This window comes from Bombina bombina, chromosome 1 (genome assembly GCF_027579735.1).
Source record: "Bombina bombina isolate aBomBom1 chromosome 1, aBomBom1.pri, whole genome shotgun sequence".
Classification (NCBI taxonomy): Eukaryota; Metazoa; Chordata; class Amphibia; order Anura; family Bombinatoridae; genus Bombina; species Bombina bombina.
The window spans coordinates 460,866,242-460,886,716 of NC_069499.1; the positions used below are offsets into that span (position 1 = coordinate 460,866,242).

Sequence of the window (20,475 nt, forward strand, 5' to 3'; positions counted from 1 at the left end):
AGATCTATCCTCTAAGACAGATCCGAATGGTCTCCATTCCATCGTCTGAGCATGCATAATTGCAGCTCTCAAATGGAATCGAGCAAAGGGAATGATGTCCATGGAAGCGAACATCAAACCAATTACCTCCATACATTGAGCCACTGATGACCGAACAGTAGACTGAAGAGAGGCAAGAGGAGAGGAGAGGATTTTGGATTTTCTGACCTCCATCAGAAAAAATTTCATAGATAGGGAATCTATTATGGTCCCTAAGAAAACCACCCTTGTAGCTGGAACAAGGGAACTCTTTTCCAGATTCACTTTCCATATGTGGGAACGTAGAAAAGACAACAAGATCTCTGTATGAGAGTTTGCTTGTTGAAAACATGGCGCCTGAACCAATATTTTGTCCAAGTAGGGCGCCACTGCAATTCCCTGAGACCTGATCACTGCCAAGAGAGCCCCCAGAACCATTGAGAAACTTCTGGGAGCTGTGGCAAGTCCAAACTGAAGAGCCACAAACTGAAAGGGTTTGTCTAGAAATGTGAATCTCAGGAATTTGTGATGATCCCTGTGGATGGGAACATGAAGATACGCGTCCTTCAGGTCTATGGTCGTCATGAACTGACCCTCTTGTACCAAAGGAAGAATGGAACAAATGGTTTCCATTTTGAAGGACGGTACCCTGAGAAACTTGTTGAGGCACTTTAGGTCTAAAATGGGTCGAAAAGTTCCCTCTTTTTTGGGAACCACGAACAGATTTGAATAGAATTCTAGACCCTGTTCCCTTACTGGAACTGGAACAATCACTCCCAGGGAGGAAAGGTCCTGAACGCAGTTCAAGAATGCCTCTCTTTTTACTAGGTCTGCAGATAATCTTGAGAGGTGGAATCTGCTCCTGGGAGGGAAAGTTTTGAATTCTATTTTGTAACCCTGAGATACTATGTCCACAGCCCAAAGATCTGCGACATCTCGTCTCCACGATTGAACAGGGAAAGTCTGCACACTGCTTTAATGATCCCGGACAGGGGGTCAACCCTTCATGTTGACTTAGACTCAGCTGAGGGTTTGATTGCTTCCCCTTATTCCAAGACTGATTGGGCTTCCAAGAAGACTTGGACTGCTCCTCCTTGGAAGAGGGAAAGGAAGACTTTTGACCTTTGAAGTTATGAAAGGAACGAAAATTACTTTGACGTCCTTTGAGTCTGTTCTTCTTGTCTTGCAGTAGAAAATACCCTTTTCCACCAGTATTATCAGAATTTATTTCTGCCAGACCAGGTCTGAACAAGGTCTTACCCTTGTAAGGAAGGCACCAGAAGCTTGGACTTAGAGGTAACATCAGCTGACCAAGATTTTAGACACAATGCCCTACGGGCTAGGACAGAGAAGCCAGACATTTTGGCTCCCAGTCTAATAACTTGCATGTTAGCATCAGAAATAAAGGAGTAGGCTAGTTTGAGAGCCTTAATCCTATCTTGTATCTCCTCCAACGGAGTCTCTACTAAAATTGATTCAGACAAGGCGTTGCACCAATAAGATGCCGCACTTGCTACTGTGGCAATACAAACTGCAGGTTGCCATTGAAGACCTTGAAGAACATACATCTTCTTCAAATAAGCTTCCAGTTTTTTGTCCATGGGATCCTTAAAGAAGCAGCTATCCCATGTAGGGGTCGTAGTTCTCTTAGCCATAGTAGAAATAGCCCCTTCTACTTTAGACACTGTGTGCCAAGTTCTTTAATGGAGTAAGCCATAGGAAACATCTTTTTAAATACAGGAGACAGGGAGAAAGAAATCCCTGGCTTCTCCCATTCCTGTGAAATAATCTCTGTCACACGGTCTGGGACAGGAAAAACTTCCACAGAGGAAGGGACATCATAGTATTTATTAAGTTTACTAGACTTCTTAGGGTTGACAACGACAGAAGTATCGGAGTCGTCCAAAGTAGCCAATACCTCCTTTAACAGTACACAAAGGTGTTCAAGCTTAAATCTAAAGTTAACTTCTTCAGTATCAGATGAAGCAATAATACTGTCCAAATCTAAAATTTCACCCTCAGAGGCTACCAACGTATCCTCCTCATCAGACTTATGAGGGAGGACAACCTGCGTAGCAGTAGGTGGAACAGAAACCTTACTATCTGAATGTCTAATTTTCATCTTGCGAATTCCCAGCATAGGAAAAGCAGATAATGCCACAGATATCGCAGAAGATACCTGTGCAGCAAAATCTGCAGGCAAATAAACTCCTCCAGAAGGCTGAGAGGAACTGCAGGGCTATGTATGTGATGCCATAGAGGCTTGGGACGTTTGAGGAGAAAGCTGTGACATTACTTGAACAGCATCATCCTAAGAGAGATTGGGCTCAGAGGGCAACAATTTATCTTTAAATTGAAGTGTTCTAGCTAAGCATGCAGCACAGAATTGCATAGGCAAAACAATTTGTGCCTCAAGGCATAACAAGCATTTGTCAAAAGACACAGAGTCTTGGTCTATGTCTATAATACTAAATAAAAAAATCCCCAAATTGTATTATTTATTGTTTTAAATACACTTTTACTTTAAGAATTTTTAATACCACAGTCGCTTAACATTATGCAAAAATTCTTTAAAATAATAAACCAATCAGGCCCCCTACAACTCAGATAGGCTGAGGTGCCTTACCGTAACACTTAAACACAATTTGGCTGCCAGAAGTCTCTAAAACAATCATATAGTAGATTGACACTGAAGAGACTGAAATTCAAAACAAATGCTCAGTCTGTCAGTTAGCCTGTTCTAGTTAAGCAAGCAAAGAAAACCAACTGCCAAATTTTAAGTTTATACATAAATCCCTGTATAAAACATAAGCCACACACATAATAATAAAGTATGTAAACAAAATTAGCCCAAAGAGGAAAAATATCCCAATAAAGGGAAGATTAACCCCTAGTCTCAACATACAGTAAATAATGTGCCTGCCCACTGCCAAAGAAAATCCTGTATAAAGGATTTTAAAATGTCCCCAATCTACTGCATATGACATTCTTCTGAAGTGCAAGTCTCCAAGACCTAGAAGACAAAACCACTTACCCGTAGTCTAGCTGTCCGGCAGGAAGACAGCTCACAAGGCGTGAAAGGACACATACTCCTTGCAGAGACCTGTAGAAAAAAAAGAACAGAGTAACCAACTCTGGCTTTCAGTACCATGGGCAGCAATGTGTTAGGAAACAAAGCAAGGACTACCTCACAACTTCCTAACTGCTTAAAAGCCACCACTACTCTACTGAAGAGATTGACGTGGACTCAGTTAAACCCAATTCCTTGCTTGCAGGGAAAAGTACCCGAAAAAGGAATTCATTTCTTCAGACACCAAACTTCACCTTCACCAGAGGCAAAGAGAATGACTGGGGATTATGGGTAGGGGAGTGACACTTAACAGCTTTGCTGTGGTGCTCTGTGTCTCCTCCTGCTGGCCAGGAGTGATATTCCCACTAGTAATTGAATGACGTTGTGGACTCTCCACATCTTAGGAAAGAAAAAGTTTAGTGGGTAGGTATTCTTAAAAAGTAACACCTATACAACTGATATGTATTTTCTTTTGTGTTTTATTTTGCTTTTTCATCATGCACAACAGGGTTACTTGTGAAAATGTGCTCTCACCATTATAAAGTCCTATTAAGGCACAATAGTGTATACTTTGTATTTTTTATTTTGTTTGTTTTATTTTTCAGATAAAGAGCTGAAAATGACTGGTAATATTATAAAACAATGACTGATAATATTATAAAACAGTTGTTTCATGAGTAGATGTTTTTGTAGAATAAAACCTGTCAAACATATTTAACTCTCCACATAAGAGTTGTGGGCAGTGTATACCTTTATAGTTCTCTCCGACACATAAGCCTGTAGACATGCAGTGTGTATCTAGTTTCAGTAAGACAGAAAAAAATTAAATTATGCTTACCTGATCACCTGATTACTTTTAGGAATTTAGAACCTGACCACCAGGAGGAGGCAAAGACACCCCAGCCAAAGGCTTAAATACCTCTCCCACTTCCCCCATCCCCCAGTCATTCTGCAGAGGAATAGGGAACAGTAGAAGAAATATCAGGGTGAAAAGGTGCCAAAAGAATAAAAATAACAGACGCCCCACAGAAAAAATACGGACAGGAGCTGTGGACTCTTTCCATCTGAAGAAAAGAAAATTATCAGGTAAGCATAATTTAAGTTTTTCCTTCATAAATGGAAAGAGTCCAGAGCTGCATTCATTACTTTTGGGAAAACAATACCCAAGCTATAGAGGACACTGAATGCTAAAACAGGGGGGGGGGGGGGGCAAGAGGCGGCCCATTCTGAGGGCACCAGGCCTGAAAACCCCTACCCAACAAAAACCCGCTTCGTCCGAAGCCGAGAAAACCTTGAAAAACGGAAAGGGCCCCAATGACACTGACCCACAGATAGTCCACAAGCCTAGCTAGAGACTGCCAGAACTAGACACGACTGAGCCAACAAGCCTCCAGGAGACACTGTCACCAAGCAATCGGACCCAAACAACACACCCCTTACTAGAGAAAGGGATCAGACTACCGTAAGGGTAAAGACACAGATGAACATCCATCAAGGACTCCAGAAATACCCTAAATAAGGTACAACGAGTCCCAAATAAAAATACAAGGCAAAAACCTGAGAAACTGGGCCAAGCTCACAGAGACCCAATCAGTCTCGAAGAAACAAGGGGAGGCAACGCCCAGACCCCAGATTGTACAGAAATCACAGGGTAGGACCGGGACTCTGAAACAGAGAAGAGATCTTCTCCCAAACACAGTGCAACCGCACCCTAGAAGACAACTGAAGACAAAAGGCCTCAGAGTCACAAAGGTCACTCAGAATATCTAAATCTTTAGAAACCAAAACCACGTGCAGCACAAATAGGTAAACACCTGAGTCAAAACACTGCACGCTACAGTCATCCAAAGATGACTCTGAGATTTGAAAACTTGCAGGGCAAGTAAAGAGTAGCTGAAAATAGGTTCCAAACCGTCAGACTGCTAAGCATCCACCAAGCAGTGGACACGTCACGGGCTATCCAAGAGCCGCCATTCCCTCACTCAGATCCTGAACGCTCACCATACCTCGAAGACCTGAGGACGAAGCAGCAGAGCAACAGATCACAGATCCTGCTCCAAACACCAGACCAGCCCAAGCGACAGGCACTTCTGAAAGACAGGGGGGAACAGAAAAAAACCCCAACCACAAGCCCCCAGGGAATGGAAAGAATGGGAGGAACTCACCCACCCCAACAAAGCTTGGGTGGCAACCCAATCCGCTCTTCCAATATAGGTACTCCCAAGGAGAACCCCATAGAACCTGAACAGAGAAAAGTGCAGTAGCTCCCTGAAAAGACCTGGCACAACTCTCTATAACAGTCCCGACATGGAGACTTCAACTTCCATAGTTGGAACAGAACAAGCCCCAGAACAGCAGACCGCTATCACCTACCACCTGTTCCAACCTCCTGCACACAGGGCAGGAAAACGACCCTCCCAAGAGAGGAAAACCCCACCTCTTAAGGAAGACAAACTACCACCTCAAAGGGGAGAGCACAGATAAAGGACAGCGCACATGCCCACAAGACAAGAAAGTCATAGTCTGATCAAACCACGGACCAAATTAAATTCATCCAGACACCACTGTTGATCCAACAGAGAAAAAAACTCCCCGAACACACTTTGTAAAAGTCCATGAGCTAACTATTGTATCACAGAACCACTACAAAGTGAAAGACCATGCACTGTGAAGAACATGTAGCCATAGCTGGAATTGAACTCTCAACTATCAGCTTACAAGCCCGCAAAGCCTACAACTAAACACTTGCGGGACAAAACAGGTCATAAGGAACATGCCAGCACCCGAAGGTGAACGCAAATCCTGGCTCAGCTGCTTGCAGGCTCCACGAGCTAGCCATTAAGCTAAAGCCTGTGTTCCCGGGGAAAACTGGGTCGCCCGAACCAGTCCGCAGCATCATAAGTTTCCAGACATCCATAAGGATCCAAGACAAGAACCCTGGGCCCGGGCCCCAGAATCATAAAAAAACAAACAACACCCCAGGGAACACAAAATCATTCATCTGAAGGAATCAGACCTCACAGAGAAAGATAACCGGACTAAACCGGAGAACGGGAACAAGTCTCACTCGTAATTCCCAGTCCAAGGGAAGAGACACCCCTAGCAGGAGTCCCCCCTCCAAAAATGAGCTAGGGCGCGACAGAATCACGCAAATACTCTAGAACCCAAGGGCGTCAAGGACAACACACAGGAAGTCCAAGATCAAGGGGAAAAAACAAGTACAGTCACCCGAAGGTAGCGAGTAGAACAAAGGCTAGTCTCCATAGTCCTCTCAGGATACATAACCAGAGGACCACACCCAAGGAAGAAGCATGCAGAGCATCCCAGACCCCGGTAGAAAAAACCCTTAAGAGAAGCTTGGAGAAGGAGACAACACAGCCTATCATCCCTGATATGGAGACGACTAACTCCCGGAAGTAGGAAAAAGCCACTTGGCCCTCACTTCCTAAATTAGACAAAGTCCAGAAACAGACAAAGTCCAGAAGTCTCGACCCGAAGGAAGAGAACCTCAAAGGAACAAGACCAAAAGGGACAATTCCAAAGAGCCCCTGAAGACAAGACTGCCAGGAACCGGCCGCAAGAAGGTCCTCTCAGAATGCTTAGCTGAAACTTGTTAAAGAAAAACAAGAAATAACACAAAATATAATGTGAAGCACTCGGCGCCCTAACCTGACCAGCCAGGAAAAACAGGCGCCACATGTCTGAATAGGCCTCAAGACAGAAGGATCTGAACCCAATCAGGAACAGCCTGAACCAAGGGCCCTCACTGTCAAGGCCGCATAGAATCCAGCCTAGAGAAGGAGAAATAAACAGCAGACAAACATAAGACTAAAACACGTCCAGAACAAACTTCCTTAGAAGTAACAGTGCGATCAAACAATCGCGAGTATCGATTCCAGATAAAATTCCTGAAGGAAATATAAAACCAACCTGAGCTTTAAACCAAATAAAAACAATCCTAACCGGATAAAAATAAAAGATAAGGCAACTCGCAGGTTATCGCCTAAGAAAAACAGACGTACCTGCAGGACCGGCCCAACAGGGACCCTGTTCTTCCAAGTTCAGAACTGGAAAGGGATACTCAATAAACAAGACTACAAGAAGATTACTTCATCCCATTATGTCTAATTCTGTAAGCTATTCGAAGAAGCAGACTGAAAATTCTCAGATCCATTAAGGATGGGATCTTCCGACAACGCCAAAGGGTGCCTCAATAAAACACGAAGGAGCATTAGTCTATACCAAAAAGCACAGCATACCCCCGCCGGAGCAAAAGACGAGAGCTGAACAGGCCAACCCATGCCTGAAGAACCCTGGATAACGGAACACGAACAATATCTTAAGCCAACTTCTGGAAGTTGCAGATGCGCCAGCGCCAAAATTATGGACATTCGAAATCGTGCCGAAACCCCCGGCAGGAACAAGCCACCTTACAGAGAAGGATAAGCAAACCCTGGGTTACCTGCATGTGTAATAAGTAATGGTGGAAGGGAACTCGCCACTCGGAGGACAGAAGCCCCAGAGGCAGATGGCTCAGTGGCCCCTTGATTCCCTGATCCCGAGGAATTGAGCACTCTAATATGGCATTCAGAACATAACTGATAGGCTTGTATCATCCGGGGCAATACGCATTCTGCGCAAGGAGTAGAAACTGAAACGTCCGTCTCCACAATATCAGACTCCTCCATAACTAGGATACTGATTACAAAAGATTAGACCAAAAAATCTAAACGGCACCTGACACCCACAATGGCTGGGGCCTCCTATGAACCCGACACCAGCAGACCAGAATTTCTCCGTCACCACACGGTCAGGAATGCGGAAATGGAGGCCAAAAATTTGACCACGCCCGGTCACCATGAGAACCGTATAGTCCAAAATAAGCGCACAGGACCGTAAGGCCGCGTCACTTTTCAAAAGCCGTTATGTTCCACAAGCCATGAGCCAAAATACACTACACATAAGCAGGTTGAATCATATAACAAACATAATTAAAAAGTCCCGCTAGGTGGTAGCCCCTTGGGAAAACATCTGGAATACAGTACATTTCATGAAGAAAGTAAAATGAAACGATCTTACCGGAATCTACACCGTGGAAAAGAACATGGCCCTTCAAGAGTGACAGATAGTAGCATCGCTTCTGCCATGGACTTGAGAGAAGAAAGCAGGCAGTGAAACTCGTCAACGCCGATTGCTTGTGGAGCTGTTAAAATTAGTTGGGATGGTTTCGCAAAAAAGACTCTCCCTGCATCTACGGACTCTAACTTTCATCCAAGCTTTCACTGAAAGGCTGACAGGACTACTTAAAACTCCAGTCCCATGCCGAAGAGTACTACCCTCCAGAAGAGATTAATTCAAAACTTCTGACACTTCTCTGCCAACCTCCTGGGACGAAAGGCAAAGTATGACTGGGGGATGGGGGAAGTGGGCTGGGGTGTCTTTGCCTGGGGTATGAAGAAAAAAAAACATTCTGTAACCCATTAATATGATTTTCATAAATGTATCAGAATGTATACATTGCAAAAAGTGTAAACCGATCTTTGGGTTTCTAAATAATTTCCCAATCAAGGCTTCAAATGTTTAAAGGGATACTAAAGCCAAATTTTTTTCATTCATGATTCAGCCACCAATCAGCAAGCGCTATCCAGGGTGCTAAACCAAAATGGGCTGGCTCGCAAGCTTACATTCCTGCTTTGTCAGCTAAAGATACCAAGAGAATGAAGAAAATTTGATAATAGGAGTAAATTAGAAAGTTGCTTAAATCTGAATCATGAAAGAAAAAATTTGGGTTCAGTGTCCCTTTAAGTCTAATTTACTTGACAATACTTCAGCTTGTACATTAGATTTTATGGATAATGAAATAAAAAAAATTAAAATAAGGTGTCCAATTAGAACTAGAATATACAAGCCTTAGTTGATGAATGACAAAGAAGCAAAGACGTCTCATAAATCATACCTTTTTTTCTTAAATATAAAACACACCAAAAATAGTATTAAAAAAAGTGAACTAATAAAATATAAAATAAATCAAAGCATTTTTTTCTAATTGAAACATGGTGGTTTTGAACAAAAATCTGAATGTTAAAACACACAAAATGTTATTGCGCAAAGGTGTAATAAAATTAAAACAAACACAAGAAAAAAACAAATCATGCCTGCCAGGTAAGATACTGATTTTCACCAGTGTTTTGTCAACTGTTAAGAAATACAATCAACCAGTTGAGTTTATTTCCTTTATGCACAAGAATTATAGAGATCTGAAAAGTTCTGCCTTGTTGCCAGATTTCTGTACAGGGATGTTTAAAGCTCATACAAAGAGCAAATTATGTACCAAGACACATTTGTACCTTCCTCAATGCTGGGAGGTCCATTAATATTCAGCACAGATTCTGACTCCACAGAGCGACACACGTTTCCATTTTCCTGACCACATGCACAGAATTCTGTTAAGAGAAATAGCCAGTTCTCAACGTAATATAACAAACCAATTAGAAAATGACATTAAGCACAGACACATTTAAAAAAAAATGATTAATTTAGCATAATAAAAAACATGAATGCATTAAGTGAGCCAATAACATGATGCCAATCAGCAATTCTTCAGCCTACATAGGTATCATTTTCAACAAAGAATACCAAGAGAACAAAAGAAAGTAGAAAACAGAAGTAAATTAAAAAGTTGTTTAAAATTGCAGTCTATCTGAATCTGTGCAAAGGAGGGCTACCAAAAACATTGAGTACCTGATAATTTCATTTCCATCGTGGGGAGGAGAGTCCACGGCTTTATTCATTACTTGTGGGAATTAAGAACCTGGCCACCAGGAGGAGGCAAAGACACCCCAGTCAAAGGCTTAAATACCTCCCCCACTCCCCTCATCCCACAGTCGTTCTACCGAGGGAACAAGGAACAGTAGGAGAAATATCAGGGTATAAATGGTGCCAGAAGAACAAAACTAAATTTAGGTCCGCCAACCGGAGAAACGGACGGGAGCTGTGGACTCTCCTCCTCACGATGGAAATGAAATTATCAGGTAAGCATAATTTATGTTTTTCATCTAAAGGGGAGGAGAGTCCACGGCTTCATTCATTACTTGTGGGAAACAAATACCCAAGCTCTAGGGGACACTGAATGAAAAACGGGAGGGCAAAGGAGGCGAAACCTTATTCTGAGGGCACCACAGCCTGCAAAACCTCTCCCAAAAACTGCTTCCGCCGAAGCAAAAACGTCAAATTTGTAAAATGTTGTAAAGATATATAAGGAGGACCAGGTAGCTACCTTACAAATCTGCTCCATAGAGGTCTCATTCTTGAAAACCCAAGAAGAAGCCACAGCTCTACTTGAATGAGCCGTGATCCTCTGAGGAGGCTTATGTCCCGCTGTCTCGTAGGCCAAGCGAATCAAGCTCCTTAACCAAAAGTCCAAAGAAGTTGAAGAGGCTCTCTGCCCCTTGCGCTTCCCTGAATACACCACAAAAAGAGATGTAGACTGTCTGAAATCCTTCGTAGCCTGAAGATAAAACTTCAAGGCTCGAACCACATCCAAATTATGAAGTAACATCTCCTTAGGAGAAGGGTTAGGACACAAAGAAGGAACAACTATTTCCTGATTGATGTTACGGTTAGACACAACCTTGGGAAGAAATCCCAAACCAGTGAGAAGAACAGCCTTATCAGCGTGAAAGACCAAATAAGGAGGCTCACATTGCAAGGCCGCCAACTCAGATACTCTGAGTGCCGATGCAATAGCCAACAGGAAGAGAATCTTCCAAGAAAGAATCTTACTGTCAATAGAGTGCATAGGTTCAAATGGAACCCTCTGCAACACCTTAAGAACCAAGTTCAAGCTCCAGGGTGGAGCAGAATGTCTAAAAGACAGGCCTGATTCTAGACAGAGCCTAAACAAAAGACTGAATATTAGGAAGCTCTGCGAGCCTCTTGTGCAACAAAACAGATAACGGCGAAATCTGTCACTTTAAGGAACTGGCGGCAAGCCCCTTCTCCAAACCATCCTGGAGAAAGGACAGAATCCTAGATACCTTAACCTTGTGCCAAGGATATCTATGCTTCTCACACTAGGACAAGTAAGTCCTCCACACCTTATGATAGATGCGACGAGTGACCGGTTTCCTGGCCTGAACAAGAATATCAATCACTCTCTCCCAGAATCCTCTCCTGGCCAAGACTAAGCGTTCAATCTACACGCAGTCAGCCTCAGAGAATCTAGATTTTGATGTTGAAAGGGACCCTGTACCAGCAGATCCCTGCGACAGGGTAACCTCTATGGCAGAGATGACATCCCCAACAGATCCGCAAACCACGTCCTCCGCGGCCATGACGAAGCAATCAGTATAGCCGAAGCTTGCTCCTCCTTGATGCGGGCCACTACACGAGGTAGAAGTGGCAATGGTGGAAAAATGTAAACCAGGTTGAACCCCCAAGGCATCGACCAGCGCTGCCTGAGGATCCCTAGACCGTGACCCGTATTTGGGTAGTTTGCAATTGAGTCTGGATGCCATGAGATCTATCTCCGGCGTCCCCATCTGTGACAGATCTCCGCAAACACCTTGGGGTGGAGAAACCATTCCTCCGGATGGAAGGATTGTCTGCTGAGAAAATCTGCTTCCCAGTTGTCCACACCCGGACAAATGTGGATTGCAGATAGCGAGCAGTTGTGGAACTCTGCCCATTCCAAAATCCGAGATACCTCCTTCATTGCTAGGGAGCTTCTCGTCCCCCCCGATGGTTGATGAACCGAGGTAATGTTGTCAGTCTGGAATCTGATAAAGCTGAACAACCCCAGGAGAGGCCAAGCTTTAAGAGCATTGTGTATTGCTCGCAGTTCCAGAATATTGATCAGAAGGAGAGACTACTCTCAAGTCCACTATCCTTGTGCCATCCTGGCACCCCAAACAGCTCCCCAACCTGCCAGACTTGTGTCAGTGGTCACAATCTCCCAGGACAGTTTCAGGAAGGATGTCCCTTGGGACAGTTGTTCCGGAAGGATCCACCAAGAGAGGGATTCCCTCATCAGAATGTCCAGAGAAATCTGTTGGTATAGGTCTTAGTGATCGCCGTTCCACTGTCTCAACATACACAGCTGAAGAGGTCTGAGATGGAACCTGGCGAATGGAATAACATAGATGCTGGATACCATGAGCCCAATCACCTCCATACACTGAGCCACCGAGGGTCTCGAGGAGGACTGACGGACAAGACAGGTGGACGCAATCTTCCTGCGTCGCTGATCTTCATGGATATAGAGTCTATTATCGTGCCCAGGAATTCCACCCTGTTGCTCGGAACCAGGGAACTCTTTCTTGAGTTTATCTTCCATACGTGAGATTGGAGGAGAAGAAGAGCCCTTGAGTGTTCCTCTGCGAAAGTAAGGGGTCTGGACTAGAATGTCGTCCAGATAGGGCATCACAGCAATGCCTCTGAACCTTGCTACTGCAAGCAGCGCCCCCAGAACCTTCGTGAAGACTCTCGGGGCTGTTGCCAGACCGAAGGGAAGGGCCACAAACTGGAAATGTTGTGTTGGTCCAGAAACGCAAAATCTCAGGAACCTCAAGTGATCCCTGTGGATTGGCACAGGAAGGTAGGCATCCTTCAAGTGTATTGTTGTCATGAACTGTCCCTCTTGAACTAGGGGCAGAATAGATCTGATCATTTTGAACAATGGAACGGCCAGAAATTTGTTTAAACATTTTAGGTCCAGAATCGGGTAGAACGTGCCCTCCTTCTTTGGGATCGCGAAAAGGTTTGAATAGTACCCTAGACCTCTTTCTGCTGAAGGTACTGGTACAATTACTCCAAGAGCAGAGAGGTCCCTCACACATTCTAGAAAGGCTTCTCTCTTCTCTGGTCTTGAAGACAGGTTTGACAGGAGGAATCTGCCTCTGGGTGGATGAGCTCTGAACCCTATCCTGTAACCCTGGGTGATGACCTCCAGAAAGCAAGAGACCTGAACATCCTGCAACCAGACTTCTGAGAAAAGAGATAATCTGCCCCCTACTCGGTCCATTGACTGGTCGGGGGCCGCCCCTTAATGCCGATTTTGTCTCGGTGGGCTTCTTGTTCTGCTTGGACTTATTCCAAGACTAAGCTGGCTTCCAAGTTCCCTTGAACTACTCCGCTTTCGCCGCAGGCTGCTGGCGTTGGGCGTAGATCCCTTAGGTTTAGCCTTCTTATCTTGCAGCAGGAAGGCGCCCTTGCCTCCCGTGACTGTGGATATAATCAAGTCCAGTCCTGGACCAAATAGGATTTTTCCCTGAAAAGGAAGGGATAGAAGCCTAAATTCAGAGGTCATGTCCACAGACCATGACTTCAGCCACAGAGCCCTATGGGCTAGGACGGAAAAAACAGAATTTATGTTTACCTGATAAATTACTTTCTCCAACGGTGTGTCCGGTCCACGGCGTCATCCTTACTTGTGGGATATTCTCTTCCCCAACAGGAAATGGCAAAGAGCCCAGCAAAGCTGGTCACATGATCCCTCCTAGGCTCCGCCTACCCCAGTCATTCGACCGACGTTAAGGAGGAATATTTGCATAGGAGAAACCATATGGTACCGTGGTGACTGTAGTTAAAGAAAATAAATTATCAGACCTGATTAAAAAAACCAGGGCGGGCCGTGGACCGGACACACCGTTGGAGAAAGTAATTTATCAGGTAAACATAAATTCTGTTTTCTCCAACATAGGTGTGTCCGGTCCACGGCGTCATCCTTACTTGTGGGAACCAATACCAAAGCTTTAGGACACGGATGAAGGGAGGGAGCAAATCAGGTCACCTAAATGGAAGGCACCACGGCTTGCAAAACCTTTCTCCCAAAAATAGCCTCAGAAGAAGCAAAAGTATCAAACTTGTAAAATTTGGTAAAAGTGTGCAGTGAAGACCAAGTCGCTGCCCTACATATCTGATCAACAGAAGCCTCGTTCTTGAAGGCCCATGTGGAAGCCACAGCCCTAGTGGAATGAGCTGTGATTCTTTCGGGAGGCTGCCGTCCGGCAGTCTCGTAAGCCAATCTGATGATGCTTTTAATCCAAAAAGAGAGAGAGGTAGAAGTTGCTTTTTTGACCTCTCCTTTTACCAGAATAAACAACAAACAAGGAAGATGTTTGTCTAAAATCCTTTGTAGCATCTAAATAGAATTTTAGAGCGCGAACAACATCCAAATTGTGCAACAAACGTTCCTTCTTTGAAACTGGTTTCGGACACAGAGAAGGTACGATAATCTCCTGGTTAATGTTTTTGTTAGAAACAACTTTTGGAAGAAAACCAGGTTTAGTACGTAAAACCACCTTATCTGCATGGAACACAAGATAAGGAGGAGAACACTGCAGAGCAGATAATTCTGAAACTCTTCTAGCAGAAGAAATTGCAACTAAAAACAAAACTTTCCAAGATAATAACTTAATATCAACGGAATGCAAGGGTTCAAACGGAACCCCCTGAAGAACTGAAAGAACTAAATTGAGACTCCAAGGAGGAGTCAAAGGTTTGTAAACAGGCTTAATTCTAACCAGAGCCTGAACAAAGGCTTGAACATCTGGCACAGCGGCCAGCTTTTTGTGAAGTAACACAGACAAGGCAGAAATCTGTCCCTTCAGGGAACTTGCAGATAATCCTTTTTCCAATCCTTCTTGAAGGAAGGATAGAATCCTAGGAATCTTAACCTTGTCCCAAGGGAATCCTTTAGATTCACACCAACAGATATATTTTTTCCAAATTTTGTGGTAAATCTTTCTAGTTACAGGCTTTCTGGCCTGAACAAGAGTATCGATAACAGAATCTGAGAATCCTCGCTTCGATAAGATCAAGCGTTCAATCTCCAAGCAGTCAGCTGGAGTGAAACCAGATTCGGATGTTCGAACGGACCCTGAACAAGAAGGTCTCGTCTCAAAGGTAGCTTCCAAGGAGGAGCCGATGACATATTCACCAGATCTGCGTACCAAGTCCTGCGTGGCCACGCAGGAGCTATCAAGATCACCGATGCCCTCTCCTGATTGATCCTGGCTACCAGCCTGGGGATGAGAGGAAACGGCGGGAACACATGAGCTAGTTTGAAGGTCCAAGGTGCTACTAGTGCATCCACTAGAGCCGCCTTGGGATCCCTGGATCTGGACCCGTAGCAAGGAACTTTGAAGTTCTGACGAGAGGCCATCAGATCCATGTCTGGAATGCCCCACAGCTGAGTGACTTGGGCAAAGATTTCCGGATGGAGTTCCCACTCCCCCGGATGCAATGTCTGACGACTCAGAAAATCCGCTTCCCAATTTTCCACTCCTGGGATGTGGATAGCAGACAGGTGGCAGGAGTGAGACTCCGCCCATAGAATGATTTTGGTCACTTCTTCCATCGCCAGGGAACTCCTTGTTCCCCCCTGATGGTTGATGTACGCAACAGTTGTCATGTTGTCTGATTGAAACCGTATGAACTTGGCCCTCGCTAGCTGAGGCCAAGCCTTGAGAGCATTGAATATCGCTCTCAGTTCCAGAATATTTATCGGTAGAAGAGATTCTTCCCGAGACCAAAGACCCTGAGCTTTCAGGGATCCCCAGACCGCGCCCCAGCCCATCAGACTGGCGTCGGTCGTGACAATGACCCACTCTGGTCTGCGGAATGTCATCCCTCGTGACAGGTTGTCCAGGGACAGCCACCAACGGAGTGAGTCTCTGGTCCTCTGATTTACTTGTATCTTCGGAGACAAGTCTGTATAGTCCCCATTCCACTGACTGAGCATGCACAGTTGTAATGGTCTTAGATGAATGCGTGCAAAAGGAACTATGTCCATTGCCGCTACCATCAACCCGATCACTTCCATGCACTGAGCTATGGAAGGAAGAGGAACGGAATGGAGTATCCGACAAGAGTCTAGAAGTTTTGTTTTTCTGGCCTCTGTCAGAAAAATCCTCATTTCTAAGGAGTCTATTATTGTTCCCAAGAAGGGAACCCTTGTTGACGGAGATAGAGAACTCTTTTCCACGTTCACTTTCCATCCGTGAGATCTGAGAAAGGCCAGGACAATGTCCGTGTGAGCCTTTGCTTGAGGAAGGGACGACGCTTGAATCAGGATGTCGTCCAAGTAAGGTACTACAGCAATGCCCCTTGGTCTTAGCACAGCTAGAAGGGACCCTAGTACCTTTGTGAAAATCCTTGGAGCAGTGGCTAATCCGAAAGGAAGCGCCACGAACTGGTAATGTTTGTCCAGGAATGCGAACCTCAGGAACCGATGATGTTCCTTGTGGATAGGAATATGTAGATACGCATCCTTTAAATCCACCGTGGTCATGAATTGACCTTCCTGGATGGAAGGAAGAATAGTTCGAATGGTTTCCATCTTGAACGATGGAACCTTGAGAAACTTGTTTAAGATCTTGAGATCTAAGATTGGTCTGAACGTTCCCTCTTTTTTGGGAACTATAAACAGATTGGAGTAGAACCCCATCCCTTGTTCTCTTAATGGAACGGGATGAATCACTCCCATTTTTAACAGGTCTTCTACACAATGTAAGAATGCCTGTCTTTTTATGTGGTCTGAAGACAACTGAGACCTGTGGAACCTCCCCCTTGGGGGAAGTCCCTTGAATTCCAGAAGATAACCTTGGGAGACTATTTCTAGCGCCCAAGGATCCAGAACATCTCTTGCCCAAGCCTGAGCGAAGAGAGAGAGTCTGCCCCCCACCAGATCCGGTCCCGGATCGGGGGCCAACATTTCATGCTGTCTTGGTAGCAGTGGCAGGTTTCTTGGCCTGCTTTCCCTTGTTCCAGCCTTGCATTGGTCTCCAAGCTGGCTTGGCTTGAGAAGTATTACCCTCTTGCTTAGAGGACGTAGCACTTTGGGCTGGTCCGTTTCTACGAAAGGGACGAAAATTAGGTTTATTTTTTGCCTTGAAAGGCCGATCCTGAGGAAGGGCGTGGCCCTTACCCCCAGTGATATCCGAGATAATCTCTTTCAAGTCAGGGCCAAACAGCGTTTTCCCCTTGAAAGGAATGTTAAGTAGCTTGTTCTTGGAAGACGCATCAGCCGACCAAGATTTCAACCAAAGCGCTCTGCGCGCCACAATAGCAAACCCAGAATTCTTAGCCGCTAACCTAGCCAATTGCAAAGTGGCGTCTAGGGTGAAAGAATTAGCCAATTTGAGAGCATTGATTCTGTCCTTAATCTCCTCATAAGGAGGAGAATCACTGTCGACCGCCTTTATCAGCTCATCGAACCAGAAACATGCGGCTGTAGCGACAGGGACAATGCATGAAATTGGTTGTAGAAGGTAACCCTGCTGAACAAACATCTTTTTAAGCAAACCTTCTAATTTTTTATCCATAGGATCTTTGAAAGCACAACTATCCTCTATGGGTATAGTGGTGCGTTTGTTTAAAGTGGAAACCGCTCCCTCGACCTTGGGGACTGTCTGCCATAAGTCCTTTCTGGGGTCGACCATAGGAAACAATTTTTTAAATATGGGGGGAGGGACGAAAGGAATACCGGGCCTTTCCCATTCTTTATTAACAATGTCCGCCACCCGCTTGGGTATAGGAAAAGCTTCTGGGAGCCCCGGCACCTCTAGGAACTTGTCCATTTTACATAGTTTCTCTGGGATGACCAACTTGTCACAATCATCCAGAGTGGATAATACCTCCTTAAGCAGAATGCGGAGATGTTCCAACTTAAATTTAAATGCAATCACATCAGGTTCAGCTTGTTGAGAAATGTTCCCTGAATCAGTAATTTCTCCCTCAGACAAAACCTCCCTGGCCCCATCAGACTGAGTTAGGGGCCCTTCAGAAATATTAATATCAGCGTCGTCATGCTCTTCAGTATCTAAAACAGAGCAGTCGCGCTTACGCTGATAAGTGTTCATTTTGGCTAAAATGTTTTTGACAGAATTATCCATTACAGCCGTTAATTGTTGCATAGTAAGGAGTATTGGCGCGCTAGATGTACTAGGGGCCTCCTGAGTGGGCAAGACTCGTGTAGACGAAGGAGGGAATGATGCAGTACCATGCTTACTCCCCTCACTTGAGGAATCATCTTGGGCATCATTGTCATTGTCACATAAATCACATTTATTTAAATGAATAGGAATTCTGGCTTCCCCACATTCAGAACACAGTCTATCTGGTAGTTCAGACATGTTAAACAGGCATAAACTTGATAACAAGTACAAAAAACGTTTTAAAATAAAACCGTTACTCACTTTAAATTTTAAACTGAACACACTTTATTACTGCAAATGCGAAAAAACATGAAGGAATTGTTCAAAATTTACCAAATTTTCACCACAGTGTCTTAAAGCCTTAAAAGTATTGCACACCAAATTTGGAAGCTTTAACCCTTAAAATAACGGAACCGGAGCCGTTTTGAACTTTAACCCCTTTACAGTCCCTGGTATCTGCTTTGCTGAGACCCAACCAAGCCCCAAGGGGAATACGATACCAAATGACGCCTTCAGAAAGTCTTTTCTAAGTATCAAAGCTCCTCTCACATGCGACTGCATGCCATGCCTCTCAAAAACAAGTGCGCAACACCGGCGCGAAAATGAGGCTCTGCTTATGCTTTGGGAAAGCCCCTAAAGAATAAGGTGTCTAAAACAGTGCCCGCCGATATTATTATATCAAAATACCCAGATAAAATGATTCCTCAAGGCTAAATATGTGTTAATAATCAATCGATTTAGCCCAAAAAAAGTCTACAGTCTTAATAAGCCCTTTTTTGAAGCCCTTATTTACAATCGTAATAAACATGGCTTACCGGATCCCAGAGGGAAAATGACAGCTTCCAGCATTACATCGTCTTGTTAGAATGTGTCATACCTCCAGCAGCAAGAGACTGCTCACTGTTCCCCCAACTGAAGTTAATTGCTCTCAACAGTCCTGTGTGGAACAGCCATGGATTTTAGTGACGGTTGCTAAAATCATTTTCCTCATACAAACAGAAATCTTCATCTCTTTTCTGTTTCTGAGTAAATAGTACATACCAGCACTATTTCAAAATAACAAACTCTTGATTGAATAATAAAAACTACAGTTAAACACTAAAAAACTCTAAGCCATCTCCGTGGAGATGTTGCCTGTACAACGGCAAAGAGAATGACTGGGGTAGGCGGAGCCTAGGAGGGATCATGTGACCAGCTTTGCTGGGCTCTTTGCCATTTCCTGTTGGGGAAGAGAATATCCCACAAGTAAGGATGACGCCGTGGACCGGACACACCTATGTTGGAGAAACCTGATATTTTTGCATTTAGGAGAATAATCTACAAATTGGCGTCACAAATAAAAGAATTAGCTACCCTCAAGGCCTTAATTCTGTCCTGTATCTCGTCAAGGGAAGTCTCCCTCTCGACCATCTCCGACAGGGATTCGCCCCAATATGTGGCAGCTCCGGCTACTGCAGCTACTGCCGCTGCCGGCTGAAAAACAAACCCTGTGTGCTGAAACATCTTTCTCCACATGTTTTCTAACTTTTTATCCATGGGCTCCTAAAACGATGAACTATCCTCAAGAGGAATCGTACGCTTCGCGAGCGTGGAGTTAGCACCATCCACCTTAGGGACAGTCCCATATAGCTTGAGCTGAGAGTCCGGAACGGGGAACAGTTTCTTAAAAGAAGAGGAAGAAGAAACCCAATTTCTCCCATTCATTCTTGTTAGCCATCTTAACAGGAACCGGGAAGTTCTGAGGCACCACCCTGTCCTCATATACTTTATCAAGTTTAGGAATCGAAGGTTCCTCCGGTAGTTTCGGTTCTGGAACCTCCAGCGTAGCAAGCACTTGATTCAGTAAAAAGCGCAAATTTTCCATCCCAAACCTAAAGTCTGGTTCCTCCACAGCCGGAGGTTTAGATGACACAGACTCCGGCCCAGAAGGAACGTCCTCCAAAGAGTTGGAGTTGTCCTCGGCAGCGGATAATCTTTTCGAGATATCCATTGGAGTAGAAGACCCCTGGACCGGTCCGCAATGTTTTAACCTATGCTTGTACTTAGCAGAACGTGGTAAGGCACTAATGACCGCAGACACCGCCATTTGCAGTTGATCCTCAGGAGGATTACACGTGCCCTGGGGAGCTGCATGTGTAATCGGAGATGAATGTAGGGAACGCACCTCACGGGACAGAGAACCCTCAGAGGTGGACGGCTCAGTAGTACTAAACATCTTATTCTTTCTAGATGTAGTAATTTTTACAAGGCATGTGGAACAGATCTACCAGAACCTCCTCACAATAAACACAGGTATTAGACTTTGTCAGAGTCCTCCATAGCTTACGCCTTTATTACGGACTATATATGATATATAAATGGCACCCTTATACTTCCAATGGCCAGGGCACTCATCACCTCCTTTGACCTGAACCACAGAAAAAAACGCTTGTCTCCTGCAACTGCCGGTCG

The 20,475-nt window shown here is 44.6% G+C and overlaps 1 protein-coding gene across 3 annotated transcripts in view; it reads right to left on the bottom strand.

Annotated features, from left to right (window-relative positions):
• GPR155 (G protein-coupled receptor 155) overlaps positions 1–20,475 on the bottom strand; it is a 240,117-nt gene that overhangs the window by 102,925 nt on the left and 116,717 nt on the right. For all 3 annotated transcript variants that reach the window (XM_053698461.1, XM_053698463.1, XM_053698462.1), the window contains exon 11: positions 9,436–9,531. In XM_053698461.1, the coding sequence (XP_053554436.1) occupies positions 9,436–9,531 (96 nt within the window). The remainder of the gene's footprint in view (positions 1–9,435; positions 9,532–20,475) is intronic.